The sequence below is a fragment of the Ammospiza caudacuta genome, chromosome 35 (genome assembly GCF_027887145.1).
Source record: "Ammospiza caudacuta isolate bAmmCau1 chromosome 35, bAmmCau1.pri, whole genome shotgun sequence".
In the NCBI taxonomy this organism is placed as follows: Eukaryota; Metazoa; Chordata; class Aves; order Passeriformes; family Passerellidae; genus Ammospiza; species Ammospiza caudacuta.
In genome coordinates this window covers 1,999,291-2,019,146 of record NC_080627.1, presented here as the reverse complement: position 1 = coordinate 2,019,146, position 19,856 = coordinate 1,999,291, and the positions used below count along the sequence as shown (strand labels likewise).

Genomic DNA, 19,856 nt, shown 5'->3' with positions numbered 1-19,856 from the left:
GGGACTGGGAGGAACTGGGGACACTGGGGGGACATTGAGGGCCACTGGGGACACTGTGGGGGCACTGGGGACACTGGGGGGGACACTGGGAACGCACAGGGGGGCACTGGGAACACTGGGACGCACTGGGGGGTGTCACACTGGGGCCAGCGGTGGCACTGTCCCCCCAGCTGATGTCCCTGTCCCCACCCAGGCACAGACGCCCCGGCCGTGGTGAACTGTCTGCTCATCCTGGCACGGTCCCTGGATGCCAGGTGGGGACAGCGGGGACACCGCGGCCGTGTGTCCATCCGTGTGTGTCTGTCGTCGTGTCCCCAATGTCCCCAGTGTCCCCAGGACGGTGATGCAGTCGGGCTCCGAGATCGTCAAGGCCGGGCTGTGTCCCTGTGTCCCTGTGTCAGTGCCCATGTCCCTGATACCCTCAATGTCCCTGATGTCTCCAATGTCCCCAACATCCCCGATGTCTCCAATGTCCCCGATGTCCCCAGGACGGTGACGAAGTCGGGCCCCGAGATCGTCAAGGCCGGGCTGTGTCCCTGTGTCCATGTCCCGGTGTCAGTCTCCCTGTGCCCTCATAGCCACGATACCCCCAATGTCCCTGATACCCCCAATGTCCCTGCTGTCCCCAAATGTCCCCAAATGTCCCCGATGTCCCCAGGACGGTGATGAAGTCGGGCCCCGAGATCGTCAAGGCCGGGCTGCGCTCGTTCTTCGAGTCGGCGGCCGAGGACATGGAGAAGTTGGGGGAGCAGCTGCGGCTGGGCCGGGGGACCCCGACCCGCGCCCCCACCAAGGGCGTGGCCCAGAATGTCACCTACACCTCGGTGGCACTGCTGCCCGTGCTCACCGCCCTCTTCGAGCACCTGGCACAGCACCAGTTCGGGGACGATGTCATCTGTGAGTGACACGGGGGGGACAGGGGACAGCAGGGACAGAGGGGACAGTGGGATGGAGGGGGGACAGTGGGATGGAGGGGGGACAGGGGGACAGCGGGGGCAGGGGACAGTGGGAACAGGGATATCAGGGACAGAGGGGACAGGGGGACAACAGGGACAGGGGGACAATGGGACAGTGGGGACAAGGCAATAGGGGGACAGCAGGGACAGAGGGGACAGGGGGACAGGGGATGGAGGGGTGACAGAGGGACAGCAGGGACAGGAGGACAGCAGGGACAGAGGGGACAGGGAGGACAAGGGGACCCCAGGACAGCAGGGAGGGACATGGGGACAGTGGGACAGTGGTGACAGGGGGACAGCAGGGACAGGGGAGCAGTGGGATGGAGGGGGAACAAGGGGACAGCGGGACAGGAGGACAGCAGGGACAGGGGGACAGCACAGGGGACAGTGGGACACATTGGGTTCTGGGGACATGGTGGGGACAGGGGGCTTGGGGACACAAGGACATGTTGGGGACATGGGAAAAGGGTGTGGATGGGGAGGACATACTGGGGACATGGGGATAGGGGGACATTAAAGGGAGGTGGGGACAGAGGATGCATTTGGGAGGGTCAGGGGCATGGGGACACAGTGGGGACATGCTGGGGACATGCTGGGGACGCGGGGACAGCTGGTGACACCGCTGTCCCCGCAGTGGACGACGTGCAGGTGTCCTGTTACCGCATCCTGTGCAGCATCTACAGCCTGGGCACCGCCCGCGGGCCCCTCGTGGACAGGTGGGGACCCCAAAAACCCCAGCAGGGACCCCAAAATCCCCAGGGGACCCCAAAACCGCAGGGGTCCCCAAAAACCCCATCAGGGACCCCGAAAACATCCAGCAGGGTCCCCAAAACCTCAGTGGGGACCCCAAAAACCCCTCGATGTCCCCTGGTGTCCCCACAGGCAGAGGCCGGCCCTGGGCGAGTGCCTGGCCATGGCCATGGGGATCCTTGGGGTGTCCATGGGGTCACCTCTCGATGTCCCCTCGATGTCCCCAATGTCCCCACAGGCAGAGACCAGCCCTGGGCGAGTGCCTGGCCCAGCTGGCCGCCACCATGGGGTGCCATGGGGATCCTTGGGGTACCATGGGATGTCCATGGGGTGCCATGAGTTGTCCATGGGGTGACCCCTCGATGTCCCCTGATGTCCCCAATGTCCCCAATGTCCCCACAGGCAGAGGCCGGCCCTGGGCGAGTGCCTGGCCCGCCTGGCCGCCGCCATGCCCGTGGCCTTCCTGGAGCCGCAGCTGAACCACCTGAACCCCAGCTCCGTGTACAGCACCAAGAGCGCCCGCGAGCGCGCCCGTGCGTGTCACCTCCCTGTCACATGGGCCATCTGTTTCACCTCTGTGTCACCCCAGTGTCACCTGTGTGTCACCTGCATCACCTGTGTCACCCCAGTGTCACCTGTGTCCAACCCCTCTCCCTCTGTCCCCAGTGCTGGGTGTCCCATCACGGGTGGAGGAGCTGTGTCCCCTTGGGATGTCCCCACTCCCTGTCCCTGTGTCCCCAACCCTGTCCCCATGTCCCCATCTCCCCTCAGGGTGTCCGTAACCCCTGTCCTCACGTCCCCAACCCTGTCCCTGTGTCCCCAGTGCTAGGTCTCCCCTCCTGGGTTGAGGAGCTGTGTCCTGTCCCCTTGGGGTGTCCCCTGCTCCCCTCAGGGTGTCCCCAACCCCTGTCCCTGTGTCCCCAACCCTGTCCCCACGTCCCCCCCAGTGCTGGGCCTCCCGTCTCGTGTCGAGGAGCTGTGTCCCCATGGGATGTCCCTGTGTCCCCAACCCTGTCCCTGTGTCCCCAGTGCTGGGTCCCCTTGGGATGTCCCCAACCCTGTCCCTGTGTCCCCATGTCCCGCCCAGTGCTGGGTCTCTCCTCCCGAGTTGAGGAGCTGTGTCCCCTTGGGATGTCCCCAACCCTGTCCCCCTGTCCCCAGTGCTGGGTCTCACATCCCAGGTGGAGGAGTTGTGTCCCCATGGGATGTCCCCAACCCTGTCCCCCTGTTCCCAGTGCTGGGCCTCCCCTCAGGATGTCCCCAATGTGCCCTTGTCCCCATGTCCCCCTCAGTGCTGGGTCTCCCGTCCCACGTCGAGGAGCTGTGTCCCCTCAGGATGTCCCCAACCCCTGTCCCCGTGTCCCCAGTGCTGGGTCCCCTCAGGATGTCCCCAGTGTGTCCTTGTCCTCACCAGTGCTGGGTCTCCCATCCCATGTCGAGGAGCTGTGTCCCCTCGGTATGTCCCCAACCCTGTCCCCGTGTCCCCAGTGCTGTGTCCCCTCGGTATGTCCCCAACCCTGTCCCCGTGTCCCCACATCCCCCTCAGTGCTGGGTCTCCCCTCACAGGTGGAGGAGCTGTGTCCCCTTGGGATGTCCCCATCTCCCCAACCCCGTCCCTGTGTCCCCAACCCTGTCCCGTGTCCCCCTGTCCCCAGTGCTGGGCCTCCCGTCCCGTGTCGAGGAGCTGTGTCCCCTCAGGATGTCCCCAACCCTGTCCCCATGTCCCCAATGTGTCCTTGTCCCCATGTCCCCCTCAGTGCTGGGCCTCCCCTCCCGAGTCGAGGAGCTGTGTCCCCTCAGGAAGTCCCCAACCCCTGTCCCCGTGTCCCCAGTGCTGGGTCCCCTCAGGATGTCCCCAGTGTGTCCTTGTCCCCATGTCCCCCTCAGTGCTGGGCCTCCCGTCCCGCGTCGAGGAGCTGTGCCCGGACCTGCCGGACCTGGAGCGCCTCATGGGTGACATCGGCGGCCTGGCGGAGTCGGGCGCGCGCTACACGGAGATGCCGCACGTCATCGAGGTGACGCTGCCCATGCTGTGCCACTACCTGCCCCGCTGGTGGGAGCGCGGCCCCGACGCCGCCCCCCAGGGCCCCTGGGCCACCGAGGTCACCGGGCACCACCTCAACGCCCTGCTGGGCCACATCCTGCGCATCGTGGTCAACAACCTGGGCATCGACGAGGCCTCCTGGATGAAGAGGCTGGCGGGTGAGGGGGCCCGGAGGGGCTGGTGGCCATGGGTGGGTCCTGCAGGGCATTCTGGTGGCCTTTGGTGGGTGTCAGTGGTCCCAGGATGGTGCTGGTGGCCCTGGGTGGGTTTTGGTGGTCCCAGGATGGTGCTGGTGGCCCTGGGTGGGTTTTGGTGGTCCCAGGATGGTGCTGGTGGCCCTGGGCAGGTCCTGCAAATGATGGTGGTGGGTTTTGGTGGTCCCAGGATGGTGCTGGTGGCCCTGGCTGGGTCCTGCAGGTCATTCTGGTGGCTCTGGGGATGTTTTGGTGGCCCTGGGGCTCACGGTGGCCACAGTTGCCCATTGCAATGTTTGCCCAGCCCATCGTGAGCAAGGCGCGGCCGGAGCTGATGTGGGGATGTTTTGGTGGTCCCAGGGCTTTCCCAGGAGTGTTCTGGTGGCCTTGGGATGGTTTTGGTGGCCCTGGGGCTCACAGTGACCACATTTGCCCGCAGTTTTCGCCCAGCCCGTTGTGAGCAAGGCACAGCCGGAGCTGGCCTGGGGATGTTTTGGTGGCCCTGGGCTGTCCCAGGGATGTTCTGGTGGTCCCCGGGCTGTCCTAGGGCTCACAGTGACCACCCTTGCCCACAGATTTTGCCCAGCCCATCATGAGCAAGGCGCGGCCAGAGCTGCCCCAGGGATGTTTTGGTGGCCCCGGGGCTCACAGTGACCATGTTTACCCCATGTTTACCCCATGTTTACCCAGTTTTCGCCCAGCCCATCGTGAGCACGGCGCAGCTGGAGCTGGCCCGGGGATGTTTTGGTGGCCCCGGGGCTCGCAGTGACCGTGTTTACCCCATGTTTACCCCATGTTTACCTGCAGTTTTTGCCCAGCCCATCGTGAGTACGGCGCAGCCGGAGCTGGCCTGGGGATGTTTTGGTGGTCCCAGGGATGTTCTGATGGTCCCAAGGTGGTCCCAGGGATGTTTTGGTGGCCCTGGGGCTCACAGTGACCATGTTTACCCCACGTTTACCCCACGTTTACCCCATGTTTACCCCATGTTTACCCCACGTTTACCCCACATTTACCCCACGTTTACCCCACGTTTACCCCATGTTTACCCGCAGTTTTCGCCCAGCCCATCGTGAGCAAGGCGCGGCCGGAGCTGCTGCGCTCCCATTTCATCCCCACGCTGGGGCGGCTGCGCAAGCGCGCGGGGAAGGTGGTGGCCGAGGAGGAGCAGCTGCGGCTCGAGGGCAAGGCCGAGGCCGAGGACGCCGAGCTGCTGATCCGCGACGAGTTCTCGGTGCTCTGCCGCGACCTCTACGCGCTCTACCCGCTGCTCATCCGCTACGTGGACAACAGCCGGTGAGGGCAGGGGACAGTGCAGGGGGACAGTGCCATGGGGCTGGGGACACTGTCATGGGGCTGGGGACAGTGCCAGGGTGCTGGGGACACTGCCATGGGGCTGGGGACAGTGCCATGCGCTTGGGATCATGGCCATGGGGCTGCTCTACCCGCTGCTCATCCGCTACGTGGACAACAGCCGGTGAGGACAGGGGACACAGGGGCTGGGGACAGTGCCATGGAGATGGGGACAGTGCCATGGGGATGGGGACAGTGCCATGGGGATGGGGACAGTGCCAGGGTGCTGGGGACACTGCCATGGGGCTGGGGACAGTGCCATGGGGCTGGGGACAGTGCCATGGGGATGGGGATGGGGAGAGTGCCATGGGGATGGGGACACTGCCATGGGGCTGGGGACAGTGCCATGGGGTTGGGGACATGGCTGTGGGGCTGGGGACACTGCCATGGGGATGGGGACACGGCCATGGGGATGGGGACATGGCCATGGGGTGCTGCTCTACCCACTGCTCATCCGCTACGTGGACAACAGCCAGTGAGGAAGGGCTGGGGACAGTGCTGGGGGACACTGCCAGGGGCTGGGGACAGTGCCATGGGCTTGGGATCATGGCCATGGGACACCGCTCTACCCGCTGCTCATCCGCTACGTGGACAACAGCCAGTGAGGATGGGATGGGGACAGTGCCATAGGGTTGGGGACACTGCCGGGGGCTGGGGACATGGCCAGGGTGAGCCAGCCATGGTGGCCTTGGGGACACAGCTGAGGTGACCCCAACCGTGGTGGCCTTGGGGACATGGCTGTGGTGACCCCAACCATGGTGGCCTTGGAAACCCAACCACAGTGGCCGCGGGGACTCATTAAATGGTGGCCATGGGGACTCAACGGTGGCGGCCACAGGGGTGGTGACCCACTGATGGCGTCCCCCCGGTGACATCCCGGTGACCCCCGGTGACCTCCCGGTGTCCCCTGGTGTCCCCTCAGGGCCAAGTGGCTGACGGAGCCCAACGAGGACGCCGAGGAGCTGTTCCGCATGGTGGGCGAGGTCTTCATCTACTGGTCCAAGTCCCACGTGAGTGGGGGTCCAGGGGGGACACTGAGGGGTCCCAGGGGACCTTTTGGGGGTCCTGACCCCCTGTCCGTGTCCCCCACCCCAGAACTTCAAGCGTGAGGAGCAGAACTTTGTGGTGCAGAACGAGATCAACAACATGTCCTTCCTGACGGCCGACAGCAAGAGCAAGATGGCCAAGGTGGGCTGGGGGGACCCCAAACTGCCCCTGCCCCCCGCCAGGACCCCCTGACCCCTGCCAGGACCCCCTGACCCCGCCAGGACCCCCTGCCCACCTGAGCCCACCTGGGCTCCATCCCATCCAACCCCCCCAGAGCTCTGGAACCACCCCAAACTCACCTGGAACCCCTAATTCACCCCAAATCCCAACCTCAAACCTTTAATTCACCCAAAAAAACATCTTGGACCCCAAATTCTACCTCAAACCCACCTCAAACCCCCGATTCACCCCAAATCCCACTTGGGACCTCCTAATTCACCCCAAAATTGCACCTGAGACCCCCTAATTCACTCCAAACCCACCTGGGACCTGTGATTCACCCCAAAATCCCACTCAAAGCCCTAATTCACCCCCAACCTCACCTGGAACCCATAATTCACCCCAAATCCTGCCCTGGAGCCCCAATTCACCCCCAACCTCACCTTGAACCCATAATTCACCCCAAATCCTGCCCTGGAGCCCCAGTTCACCCAAACCCCACCTGGGACTCCTAATTCACCCAAAAATCCTTGTCCCCATGTCCCTAACAGTGTCCCGGTGTCCCTGACAGTGTCCCCAATGCTGTCCCCATGTCCCTAACAGTGTCCCTGACAGTGTCCCCAACGCTGTCCCCATGTCCCTAACAGTGTCCCAGTGTCCCTAACGCTGTCCCAGTGTCCCCAGCACTGTCCCCATGTCCCTGACGGTGTCCCAATGTCCCCAGTGCTGTCCCCATGTCCCTGACGGTGTCCCATTGTCCCCAACGATGTCCCCAATTCTGTCCCCATGTCCCTAATGGTGTCCCATTGTCCCTAACGGTGTCCCACTGTCCCCAATGCTGTCCCCTTGTCCCTAATGGTGTCCCATTGTCCCCAACGATGTCCCCAGCAGTGTCCCCATGTCCCTAACAGTGTCCCCAATGCTGTCCCCATGTCCCTAACGGTGTCCCACTGTCCCCAATGCTGTCCCCATGTCCCTAACGGTGTCCCCATGTCCCTAACGGTGTCCCCAGTGCTGTCCACATGTCCCTAACGGTGTCCCCATGTCCCTAACGGTGTCCCCAGTGCTGTCCCCATGTCCCTAACGGTGTCCCACTGTCCCTGACTCTCTCTCTTCTCTCCCCTCGGCTGCGGGTGCTGCTCCCAGTCTGGAGATGGACAGGTTAGCGGGGAGGGGCTGGGGGGGCACACAGGGGGTCCCCAGGAACCCTCGGTGGGGTCACCACAGCTGGGACCCCCAAAACTCCTGTTCTGTGGGGCCACAACATCTGGGACCCCAAAATTCCTGTTCTGGGAGGTCACCAGGCTTGGGACCCCCAAAACTCCTGTTCTGTGGGGCCACAACATCTGGGACACCCCAAAACTCCTGTTCTGTGGGGCCACCACATCTGGGACTCCCAAAATTCCTATTCTGGGAGGCCACAACATCTGGGACCCCAAAATTCCTGTTCTGGGGGGCCACAACATCTGGGACCCCAAAATTCCTGTTCTGGGGGGCCACAACATCTGGGACCCCAAAATTCCTGTTCTGGGGGGTCACCAGGCTTGGGACCCCCAAAACTCCTGTTCTGTGGGGTCACCACAGCTGGGACCCCCAAAACTCCTGTTCTGTGGGGCCACAACATCTGGGACCCCCAAAACTCCTGTTCTGGGGGGTCACCACATCTGGGACCCCCAAATTTCCTGTTCTGGGGGTCACCAGGCTTGGGACCCCCAAAACTCCTGTTCTGTGGGGTGACATTGGCTGGGAGCCCCTTGTCCTTACGGCTGATGGGGTCACTCCTGTCCCTGTGGTTATGGGGTCCCTGCTGACCCCGTGTCCCTGTCCCTGTCCCCATCCCAAGGGAGTGGCTCTGAGCAGGAGCTGACACTGTGTCTTTGTCCCCATCCCTGTCCCCATGGTGTCCCCATGATGTCCCCTCAGGGTGGTGGCTCAGAGCAGGAGCTGACACTGGTTATGGGGTCCCTGCTGACCCCGTGTCCCCATCCCTGTCCCCACACTGTCCCTGTCCACATGCCAGGGAGCTGGCTCAGAGCAGGAGCTGACACCATGTCCCCATCCCTGTCCCCACGCTGTCCCTGTCCCCTCAGGGTGGTGGCTCGGAGCAGGAGCTGACATGGTGGTTATGGGGTCCCTGTCCCCATGATGTCCCCTCAGGGAGGTGGCTCAGAGCAGGAGCCGAGTCCCTGTTTCTGTGGGTCCCTGTCCCCTCAGGGAGGTGGCTCGGAGCAGGAGCTGACACTGGTTATGGGGTCCCTGTCCCCACACTGTCCCTGTCCCCTCAGGGAGGTGGCTCTGAGCAGGAGCCACCTGCTCAGGACACTGGTTATGGGGTCCCTGTCCCTGTCCCCACACTGTCCCTGTCCCCTCAGGGAGGTGGCTCGGAGCAGGAGCTGACACTGGTTATGGGGTCTCTGTCCCTGTCCCCACACTGTCCCTGTCCCCTCAGGGAGGTGGCTCGGAGCAGGAGCTGTCACTGGTTATGGGGTCCCTTTCCCTGTCCCCACACTGTCCCTGTCCCCTCAGGGAGGTGGCTCGGAGCAGGAGCGCTCCAAGAAGCGCCGCCGCGGGGACAGGTACTCGGTGCACACCTCGCTCATCGTGGCCACGCTCAAGAAGATGCTGCCCATCGGCCTCAACATGTGCTCACCTGCCGACCAGGAGCTGATCACGCTGGCCAAGGGCCGCTACGCCCTGGTGGGTGCCCACCTGGGCACACCTGGGACCCACAAATGTCCCCTGGGATTTGGGACATGGCGCTGGCCAAGGGCCGCTACGCCCTGCTAGGTGCCCGGGACGCCTGGGGACACCTCCAAGGGTTTGGGGACACCTCCAAGGGTTTGGGGACACCTCCAAGGGTTTGGGGACCCTTGCTGATTGTCCCCTGTGTCCCCCCCTGCAGAAGGACACGGATGAGGAGGTTCGGGAGTTCCTGCACAACAACCTGCACCTGCAGGACAAGGTGAGCTGGCACGGCCCCGTGTCCCCTGTGTCCCCACCCTGTGTCAATCTGTGTCACTGTGTCCTTGGTGTCATTGTGTCCCCAGGAGCCCCTTGTGCCCATTTTCCCAATGTCCCCAATCAATGTCCCCAATCAATGTCCCCAGGTGGAGAACACGGGCTCGGCCCGCTGGCAGATGGCCCTGGTGCTGTCCCCAGTCAATGTCCCCAATGTCCCCAATGTCCCCAGGTGGAGAACACGGGCTCGGCCCGCTGGCAGATGGCCCTGGTGCTGTCCCCAGTCAATGTCCCCAATGTCCCCAATGTCCCCAGGTGGAGAACACGGGCTCGGCCCGCTGGCAGATGGCCCTGGTGCTGTCCCCAGTCAATGTCCCCAATGTCCCCAATGTCCCCAGGTGGAGAACACGGGCTCGGCCCGCTGGCAGATGGCCCTGGTGCGCCAGGCCGGGCGGGACGAGGGCCCCGACAGCCCCGAGCAGGTCGTGCGCCGGGTGCAGGAGGTGTCGGCCGTGCTCTACCACCTCGAGCAGGTCTGGGGGCTCGGGGGGGCTCAGGGGGGATTTGGGGACCCCGGGTGACACCAGGGGACCCCCCCACAGCCAGAGCACCCCTACAAGTCCAAGGTGGCCGTGTGGCACGAGCTTGGGGTGCTCTGTGCCCTTTGGGTGCTCTGGGGGATCCCAGGGGTGCTCAGGGGGGTTCGGGGGTGCCCAGAGGGTTCGGGGGTGCCCAGGGGGTTCGGGGGTGCCCAGAGGGTTCGGGGGTGCCCAGGGGGGTTCGGGGGTGCCCAGGGGGTTCAGGGGTGCCCAGGGGGGTTCGGGGGTGCCCAGGGGGGTTTGGGGGTGCCCAGGGAGTTCAGGGGGGTTCAGGGGTGCCCAGGGGGTTCAGGGGTGCCCAGGGGGGTTCAGGGGTGCCCAGGGGGGTTTGGGGGTGCCCAGGGGGTTTTGGGGTGCCCAGGGGGGTTTGGGGGTGCCCAGGGAGTTCAGGGGGGTTCAGGGGTGCCCAGGGGGTTCAGGGGTGCCCAGGGGGGTTCGGGGGTGCCCAGGGGGTTCAGGGGTGCCCAGGGGGGTTCGGGGGTGCCCAGGGGGTTCAGGGGTGCCCAGGGGGGTTCGGGGGTGCCCAGGGGGTTCAGGGGTGCCCAGGGGGGTTCGGGGGTGCCCAGGGGGTTTGGGGGTGACCCCAGTGCCCCCCCCACAGACAGAGCACCCCTACAAGTCCAAGAAGGCCGTGTGGCACAAGCTCCTGTCCAAGCAGCGCCGCCGCGCCGTCGTCGCCTGCTTCCGCATGACGCCCCTGTACAACCTGCCCAGGTGGGCACTGCGGGCACTGGGGCACACCTGGCACCCCCTGGGTGACACCTGGGACCCCGGGAGTGATACCTGTAACCCCCTGGGTGACGCTTGGCACCCTCTGGGTGACACCTGGGATCCCTAGGTGACACCTGGCACCCTCCAGGTGGGGATGGGTGGGCCCCCAGGTGGGCACAGGTGCCCCCAGGCTGGCACAGGTGATGCCAGGTGGGCACAGGTGGTGTCAGGCTGGCACACAGGTGGGCACACAGGTGACAGCGGTGTCCCCAGGCACCGTGCCTGTAACATGTTCCTCGAGTCCTACCGGGCACAGGTGCCCCCAGGCTGGCACAGGTGATGCCAGGTGGTGCCAGGCTGGCACAGGTGGCAGTGCCAGGCTGGCACACAGGTGACGGGCGTGTCCCCAGGCACCGTGCCTGTAACATGTTCCTCGAGTCCTACCGGCTCTCGTGGCTGGCCCGGGAGCAGCCGCCCTTCGAGGACCGAATGATCGACGACCTCTCGGTGAGAGGGGACATCCCTGGGGCTTGGGGACATCCCTGGGCTTGGGGACATCCCTGGGCTTGGGGACATCCCTGGGGCTGGGGACATCCTTGGGGGTTTGGGGACATCCCTGGGCTTGGGGACATCCCTGGGCTTGGGGACATCCCTGGGGGCTTGGGGACATCCCTGGGGCTGGGGACATCCCTGGGGCTGGGGACATCCATTGGGGTTTGGGGACATCCCTGGGCTTGGGGACATCCCTGGGGGTTTGGGGACATCCCTGGGCTTGGGGACATCCCTGGGGTCTGGGGACATCCCTGGGGTTTGGGGACATCCCTGGGCTTGGGGACATCCCTGGGGCTGGGGACATCCCTGGGTTTGGGGACATCCATTGGGGTTTGGGGACATCCCTGGGCTTGGGGACATCCCTGGGGGTTTGGGGACATCCCTGGGGGTTTGGGGACATCCCTGGGGCTGGGGACATCCATTGGGGTTTGGGGACATCCCTGGGCTTGGGGACATCCCTGGGGGTTTGGGGACATCCCTGGGGGTTTGGGGACATCCCTGGGGCTGGGGACATCCATTGGGGTTTGGGGACATCTCTGGGGTTTGGGGACATCCATTGGGGTCTTGGGACACCCCTGGTGTGTTTGGGGACATCCCTGGGGGTTTGGGGACACCCCCGGGGGATTTGGGGACACCCCGAGCCCCCCCCGACGGAGTTTGGGGTTTGTGGGCGCAGAAGTCGGGGCGGGAGGAGGAGGAGGAGGAGGAGGAGGCGGAGGCGCGGCCGGACCCGCTGCACCAGCTGATCCTGCACTTCAGCCGCACCGCCCTCACCGAGCAGAGGTGACCCCAAAACCCGGGGGGACCCCAAAACCCGGGGGGACCCCAGATCCCAACGGGGGGACCCCAAAACCCGGGGGGACCCCAAAACCCAGGGGGACCCCAGATCCCAATGGGGGGACCCCAAATCACACTGGGGACCCCAAAACCCCACAGAGGAGACCCCAAATCCCAGCAGGGGGACCCCAAAACCCAAGGGGACCCCAAATCCTGTGGGGGAACCAAATCCGTGAGGGGACACCAAAATCCCTGCGGGGACCTGAAATCCCACGGAGACCCCAAAACCAGGGGGGACCCCAAATCCTGCAGGGATCCCAAACTCAGATGGGGACCCTAAATCCCACTGGGAACCCCCAATCCCTGTGGGGACCCCAAATCACACTGGGGACCCCAAAACCCTGTGGGGACCCCAAAACCCGATGGGGATCCCAAATCCCTCAGAGACCCCAAATCCTGCAGGGGACCCCAAATCCTGAGGGGACCCCAAATCACACTGGGGACCCCAAATCCTGAAGGGATCCTAAAACCCAATGGGGACCCTAAATCTTACTGGGGACCCCAAATCCCTGAGGGGACCCCAAAATCTGGGGGGACCCCAAATCCCTCGGAGACCTCAACTCCCTGAGAGGACCCCAAATCACACTGGGGACCCCAAAACCCCACAGAGGACACCCCAAATCCACCATGGGCACCCCAAATCCCATTGGGTGAGACCCCAAATCCCCACCCCAAAACCCCACAGAGGAGACCCCAAATCCCACCCTGGGCACCCCCAATCCCCACAGGGGAGACCCCAAATCCCACCCTGGGCACCCCAAATCCCAGTTTGGGTGGGGGGAGCTCAAACCTTGGGGTCCCTTGGGGCCACCTGGGTCCCCTTTTGGGGGGTCCCTGTCCCCAACCTGTGTCCCCCTCACCCCCCGCAGCCACCTGGAGCAGGATCACCTGTACATGGCCTACGCCGGCATCATGGCCAAGGTGGGCACCCCAAAAACGGGGGGACCTCAAAACCTGGGCACCCCAAAAAATGGGGCCACCCTAAAAACGGGGCACCCCAAAACTGGGGCACTCCAAAAATGGGGGCACCTCTAAACTGTGGGGATCCCAAAACCTGGGAGACCCCAAAACCCGGGCGCCCCAAAAACGGGGTACCCCGAAACCGGGGGTCCACAAAATCGGGGCATCCCAAAACTGGGGGACTCCAAAACCGGGGCACCCTAAAAATGGGGCACCCCAAAAAGGGGGGGACCTCTAAATTGGGGGGATCCCAGAACTGGGGCATCCCAAAAACTGGACACCCCAAAAAGGGAGGTACTCCAAAACCGGGGCACTCCAAAAACGGGGCACCCCAAAACTGGGGCATGAAAAACACAAGGGGACCCAAGGGATTTTGGGGGGGTGTTGAGGGATGGGGGGGTTTGGGGGGTTCCCAGGGATTTTGGGCCCGGGTTGGGTTTGGGGGGCGAGGGTTCCTGATTTGGGGACCCCCCCCATCCCCAATTCCCCCAGAGCTGCCACATCGAGGAGGGCGAGGAGGAGGAGAAGGAGGAAGAGGAGAAGGAAGAGGAAGAAGCCGAGGATTCGTTTGAGGTGGGGAGGGGGGGACCCCAAAAACCCCCTGACCCCCCCGTGACCCCTGTGACCCCGCGTGACCCCTGTGTGACCCCAGGAGAAGGAGATGGAGAAGCAGAAGCTGCTGTGACCCCCTGACCCCTGTGACCCCCATGACCCCCCCAATCCCTGTGACCCCTCCTGACCCCTGTGACCCCTCCATGACCCCCGTGACCCCTGTGTGACCCCTCCATGACCCCCGTGACCCCTGTGTGACCCCAGGAGAAGGAGATGGAGAAGCAGAAGCTGCTGTCGCAGCAGGCCCGGCTGCACACGCGGGGAGCGGCCGAGATGGTGCTGCAGATGGTCAGCGCCTGCAGGGGTGAGTGACCACGAGTGACCAATGAGTGACCCTGAGTGACCAATGAGTGACCCTGAGTGACCACGAGTGACCACTGAGTGACCAGTGAGTGACCACTGAGTGATCCTGAGTGACCACTGAGTGACCACAAGTGACCATGAGTGACCATGAGTGACCAATGAGTGACCAATGAGTGACCAATGAGTGACCACGAGTGACCACTGAGTGACCAGTGAGTGACCAATGAGTGACCCTGAGTGACCAATGAGTGACCACGAGTGACCACTGAGTGACCAGTGAGTGACCAATGAGTGACTGATAGTGACCATGAGTGACCAGTGACTGACCAATGAGTGACCCTGAGTGACCCCGAGTGCCCCCTTTGGTGCCCCCTTTGGTGCCCCCTGGGTGACCCCTGTGGTGTCCCCGCGCTGTCCCCAGGTGAGCGGGGCGCCATGGTCTCCTCCACGCTCAAGTTGGGCATCTCCATCCTCAACGGGGGCAACGCCGACGTGCAGCAGGTGTGAGACCCTGCGTCACCTGTGTGCCACCTGTGTCACCTGTGTGCCGCCCTGTGTGTCACCTGTGTGTCACCTGTGTGCCACCTGTGTGCCACCTGTGTGTCCCCACCTGTGTGTCACCTGTGTGCCACCCACGTGTCACCTGTGTCACCTGTGTGCCACCCACCTGTGTGTCCCCACCTGTGTGTCACGTGTGTGTCACCTGTGTGCCACCTGTGCCACTTGTGTGCCACCCCTCTGTCACCTGTGTGTCACCCACCTGTGTCACCTGTGTGTCACCCACCTGTGTCCCCAGTGTCCCCACCTGTGCCCTGTGTCCCCTCCTGTCCCCATGTATCCCCAGATGTCCCCTGTATCCCTCTATGTCCCCACCTGTCCCCTCCTGTCCCTCCCCTGTGTCCCTGTGTGTCCCCAGCTGTCCCCAATGTCCCCTGTGTCACCTGTGTGTCCCCAATGTCCCCTGCTGTCCCCACCTGTCCCCCTGTGTCCCCACCTGTCCCTCACCTGTCCCCTGTGTCCCTGTGTCCCTCCTCCTGTCCCCAATGTCCCCAGTGTCCCCCATGTCCCCTCAATGTCCCCAATGTCCCCTGGTGTCCCCAGTGTCCCCTCAATGTCCCCAGTGTCCCTAGTATCCCCCATGTCCTTCATGTGTCCCCAATGTCCCCAGTGTCCCCAGTGTCCCCTCCATGTCCCCAATGTTCCTAGTGTCCCCAGTGTCCCCAATGTCCCCTGGTGTCCCTACTGTCCCTAGTGTCCCCAGTGTCCCCTCCATGTCCCCAATGTCCCCAATGTCCCCGGTGTCCCCAGTGTCCCCAATGTTGCTGATGTCCTCTGGTGTCCCCAGTGTCCCCTCCATGTCCCCGCTGTCCCCAATGTCCCCAATGTCCCCAGTGTCCCCAATGTCCCCCAGTGTCCCCAATGTCCCCAGTGTCCCCGGTGTCCCCAATGTCCCCTCCATGTCCCCAGTGTCCCCAGTGTCCCCTCCATGTCCCCAATGTTCCTAGTGTCCCCAGTGTCCCCAATGTCGCCAATGTCCCCTGGTGTCCCTACTGTCCCCAGTGTCCCCAGTGTCCCCTCCATGTCCCCAATGTCCCCAATGTCCCCGGTGTCCCCAGTGTCCCCAATGTCGCTGATGTCCCCTGGTGTCCCCACCTGTCCCCAATGTCCCCCAATGTCCCCAGTGTCCCCCAATATCCCCAATGTCCCCAGTGTCCCCAATGTCCCCAATGTCCCCAGTGTCCCCCAATGTCCCCAGTGTCCCCCAATGTCCCCAATGTCCCCGGTGTCCCCGGTGTCCCCAATGTCCCCCAATGTCCCCAGTGTCCCCCAATATCCCCAATGTCCCCGGTGTCCCCAATGTCCCCTCCATGTCCCCAGTGTCCCCCATGTCCCTCACCTGTCCCCAATGTCCCCAATGTCCCCAGTGTCCCCTCCATGTCCCCGCTGTCCCCAGTGTCCCCAATGTCCCCAGTGTCCCCGGTGTCCCCAGTGTCCCCGGTGTCCCCAATGTCCCCTGCTGTCCCCGCTGTCCCCACAGAAGATGCTGGAGTACCTCAAGTCCAAGCGCGAGGTCGGCTTCTTCCAGAGCGTGCAGGCGCTGATGCAAACCTGCAGGTGCGGGAAGCGGGGAGCCCCGAGGGAAGCGGGGAGCCCCGGGAGAGCTGGGGGCGCCCCACAGGAATTGGGGTCACCCCGAGGGAACTGGGGTCACCCTGGGGAAATTGGGGTCACCTCAAAGGAATTGGGGTCACTCCAGTGGGAATTGGGGTCACCGTGGGGAAATTGGGGTCCCCCTGGGGAAATTGGGGTCACCTCAAAGGAATTGGGGTCCCCCTGGGGAAATTGGGGTCAATCTGGGGAAATTGGGGTCACTCCAGTGGGAATTGGGGTCACTCCAGTGGGAATTGGGGTCCCCCTGTGGGAATTGGGGTCACCCTGGGGAAACTGGGGTCACCTCAAAGGAATTGGGGTCCCCCTGTGGGAATTGGGGTCACCCTGGGGAAATTGGGGTCACTCCAGTGGGAACTGGGAGACCCCAGAGGGACTTGGGGTCACCCCAGTGGAAATTGGGGTCACCCCGAGGGAATTGGGGTCCCCCCCGGGCTATTGGGGTCCCCCAGATCAGCATGATCCCCCGGATGGGGCTGTGCTGGTTTTGGGGTCCCCCTGACCCATTTTTGGGGTGCCCCCTCCCTGCAGTGTCCTGGACCTGAACGCCTTCGAGCGGCAGAACAAGGCCGAGGGGCTGGGCATGGTCACCGAGGAGGGCACCAGTGAGTGGGGGGCCGGGACCCCCAAAGGGACCCCCCCCCCAAAAAGGGACCCCCGGAGGGGTGGGGCGGGCTGGGATTGAGGGGGTGGCCCCCCATTCTGCACCCCAAAACCCCCGCGCTGCTCCGGCCCCCCAACACCTGCTGAGATGTGGCTCCCTGACCCCCAAACACCCCAAAATCTAATGCCCCCCCACCCCTAATGCCCCCCCAAATCCACCCCTAAAACCCCCCAGTTCTTCACCTGAAACACCCCAAAATCTAATGCCCCCCCACCCCTAAAACACCCCAAAATCTAATGCCCCTCCACTCCTAATGTCCCCCCAATTCCTACCCTGAAACTCCCCAGTTCTTCCCCTGAAACACCCCAAAATCTAATGCCCCCCCCACCCCCAATTCCATCCCTAAACACCCCAAAATCTAATGCCCCCCCACCCCTAAAACACCCCAAAATCTAATGCCCCCCCACCCCTAATGCTCCCCCAAATCCACCCCTAAAACCCCCCAATTCTTCACCTAAAACACCCCAAAATCTAATGCCCCCCCCACTCCTAATGACCCCCAATTTCTCTCCTAAAACTCCCCCAAATTTTAATGTCCCCCCCAACCCCTAAAGGCCCCCAGTTCCTACCCTAAAACCCCCCCAAACCCCAATGCCCCCCCACCCTGAATGTTCCCCAATTTCTCCCCTAAACACCCCCAAAATCTAATGCCCCCCCCACCCCTAATGCCCCCCAGTTCCTCCCCTAATTCCCCCAATGACCCCCCCAATTTCTCTCCTAAACACCCCCAAAATTTTATGCCCCCCACCCTAATTGCCCCCAGTTTCTCCCCCAAAAAAGCCCAAAATCTAATTCCCCCCCACCCCAATTCCCCCCCTTTGTTTGTCATCCCCCTAAACCCTAAATCCCCCCAGATCCCCCAAATCCTCTGAACCCTAATGCCCCCCACCCCAATTCCACCCCTGGATCCCCAAATTTCCACCCTGGATCCCCTAAATCCCCCCACGATCTCTAAATCCCTCCAACCCCAGTTCCCCCCACCCCAGTTTCCCCTCTGGATCCCCTAAATCCCCCCTGGATCCCCAAATCTCCCAACCCCTAATTCCCCCCACCCCAATTTCCCCCCCTGGATCCCCAAATTTCCCCCTTGGATCCCTAAATCCTCCAAATCCTAATTCCCCCCGACACCAGTTATCCCTATGGATTCCCAATTTCCCCCCTGGACCCCAAATTTCCCTCCTGGATCCCCTAAATCCCTGCTGGACCCCTAAGTCCCCCAAACCCTAATTCCTCCCACCCCAAATCTTTCTCTGGATCCCCAATTCCCTCCCTGGATCCCCAGATTTCCCCCCTGGACTCCCTAAATCCCCTCTGACTCCCCACATCCCCCAAATCCTAATTCCTCCCACCCCAAATCCCCCCTGAATCCCAAATTCCCCCCACCCTCCTAAATCCCCCCACCCCAATTCCACCTCTGCATCCCAAATTTCCTCCCTGGATCCCCTAAATCCCCCCTGAATCCCCAAATCCCCCACCCTCCTAATTCCCCCCATCCCAAATCTTTCCCCGGACCCCCAATTTCCCCCCTGGATCCCCAAATCCCCCAACCCTAATCCCCCTCACCCCAAACCTCCCATGGATCCCAAATTCTCCCCACCCTCCTAATTCCCCCCATCCCAAATCTTTCCCCGGATCCCCAATTTCCCCCCTGGATCCCCAATTTCCCCCCTGGATCCCCAGTTTCCCCCCTGAATCCCCAAATCCCCCAACCCTAACTCCCCCCACCTCAAATCCCCCCTGAATCCCCAAATCCCCCACCCTCCTAATTCCCTTCACCCCAAATCTTTCCCCGGACCCCCAATTTCCCCCCTGGATCCCCAAATCCCCCGACCCTAATCCCCCTCACCCCAAACCTCCCATGGATCCCAAATTCTCCCCACCCTCCTAATTCCCCCCATCCCAAATCTTTCCCCGGACCCCCAGTTTCCCCCCTGAACCCCCTAAACCCCCCAATCCTAATTCCCCCCTGGACCCCCCTAAACCCCCCCGGTGCCCCCCAAAACCCCAAATCCCCCCCGCTCACTGTCTCTTCTCTCCCCCCGGCTCCGCTGGCAGTCATCAGCCGGGAGAACGGTAAATATGGGGTGGGACAGGGGGGCTATAGGGTCAGGGGGGCTGTGGGGTGGGTTATAGGGCTGGGGGGTCTGTGGGGTCAGTTATGGGGCTGGGGGGGCTGTGGGGTTCATCAGCCGGGAGAACAGTAAATATGGGGTGGGACAGGGGGGCTGTAGGGTCAGGGGGGCTGTGGGGGGCTGTGGGGTGGGTTATAGGGCTGAGGGGGTCTGTGGGGTCAGTTATGGGGCTGGGGAATCTATGGGGTGGGTTATAGGGCTGAGGGGGTCTGTGGAGTCAGTTATGGGGCTGGGGGGCTGTGGGGTCCATCAGCCGGGAGAACGGTAAATATGGGGTGGGAATAGGGGGGCTGTGGGGTCAGGGGGGCTGTGGGGTCAGTTATGGGGCTGGGGGTCTTTGGGGTTCATCAGCCGGGAGAACGGTAAATATGGGGTGGGACAGGGGGGCTATAGGGTCGGGGAGGGGCTGTGGGGTGGGTTATGGGGCTGGGGGGGAGCTATGGGGTCCAGGGGATTTGGGCTGTGCAGGGTTATAGGGCTGGGGGGCTATTGTGGGGTCAAGGGGGCTGTAGGGGGTTATGGGGGATTTGGGGCTGGGGGCTATATGGGGTTATTGGGGACTGTGGGGGATTTGGGGCTGGGGGCTATGGGGGATTATTGGGGACTGTGGGGGATTTGGGGCTGGGGGCTATGGGGGATATTGGGGCCATAGGGGATTTGGGTCTGGGGGCTATGGGGGGTTATTGGGGCCATAGGGGATTTGGGGCTGGGGGCTATGGGGGGTTATTGGGGCCATAGGGGATTTGGGGCTGGGGGCTATGGGGGATTATTGGGACCATAAGGGATTTGGGGCTGGGGGCTATGGGGGATTATTGGGGACTGTGGGGATTTGGGGCTGGGGGCTATGGGGGATTATTGG

The 19,856-nt window shown here is 63.2% G+C and overlaps 1 protein-coding gene across 1 annotated transcript in view; it reads left to right on the top strand.

The window, feature by feature from the left end:
- Window positions 1-19,856, top strand: part of RYR1 (ryanodine receptor 1) — a 92,578-nt gene that overhangs the window by 55,953 nt on the left and 16,769 nt on the right. Inside the window, exons 63-84 of the mRNA XM_058822836.1 lie at window positions 194-254; window positions 659-897; window positions 1,591-1,672; window positions 2,109-2,239; window positions 3,594-3,908; window positions 4,997-5,237; window positions 6,217-6,304; window positions 6,390-6,482; window positions 7,647-7,661; window positions 9,027-9,197; window positions 9,403-9,462; window positions 9,857-9,991; window positions 10,659-10,771; window positions 11,179-11,275; window positions 11,997-12,103; window positions 13,027-13,078; window positions 13,610-13,690; window positions 13,934-14,033; window positions 14,454-14,533; window positions 16,071-16,147; window positions 16,733-16,806; window positions 18,921-18,938. Of these exons, the coding sequence (XP_058678819.1) occupies window positions 194-254; window positions 659-897; window positions 1,591-1,672; window positions 2,109-2,239; window positions 3,594-3,908; window positions 4,997-5,237; window positions 6,217-6,304; window positions 6,390-6,482; window positions 7,647-7,661; window positions 9,027-9,197; window positions 9,403-9,462; window positions 9,857-9,991; window positions 10,659-10,771; window positions 11,179-11,275; window positions 11,997-12,103; window positions 13,027-13,078; window positions 13,610-13,690; window positions 13,934-14,033; window positions 14,454-14,533; window positions 16,071-16,147; window positions 16,733-16,806; window positions 18,921-18,938 (2,430 nt within the window). The remainder of the gene's footprint in view (window positions 1-193; window positions 255-658; window positions 898-1,590; window positions 1,673-2,108; window positions 2,240-3,593; window positions 3,909-4,996; window positions 5,238-6,216; window positions 6,305-6,389; window positions 6,483-7,646; window positions 7,662-9,026; window positions 9,198-9,402; window positions 9,463-9,856; window positions 9,992-10,658; window positions 10,772-11,178; window positions 11,276-11,996; window positions 12,104-13,026; window positions 13,079-13,609; window positions 13,691-13,933; window positions 14,034-14,453; window positions 14,534-16,070; window positions 16,148-16,732; window positions 16,807-18,920; window positions 18,939-19,856) is intronic.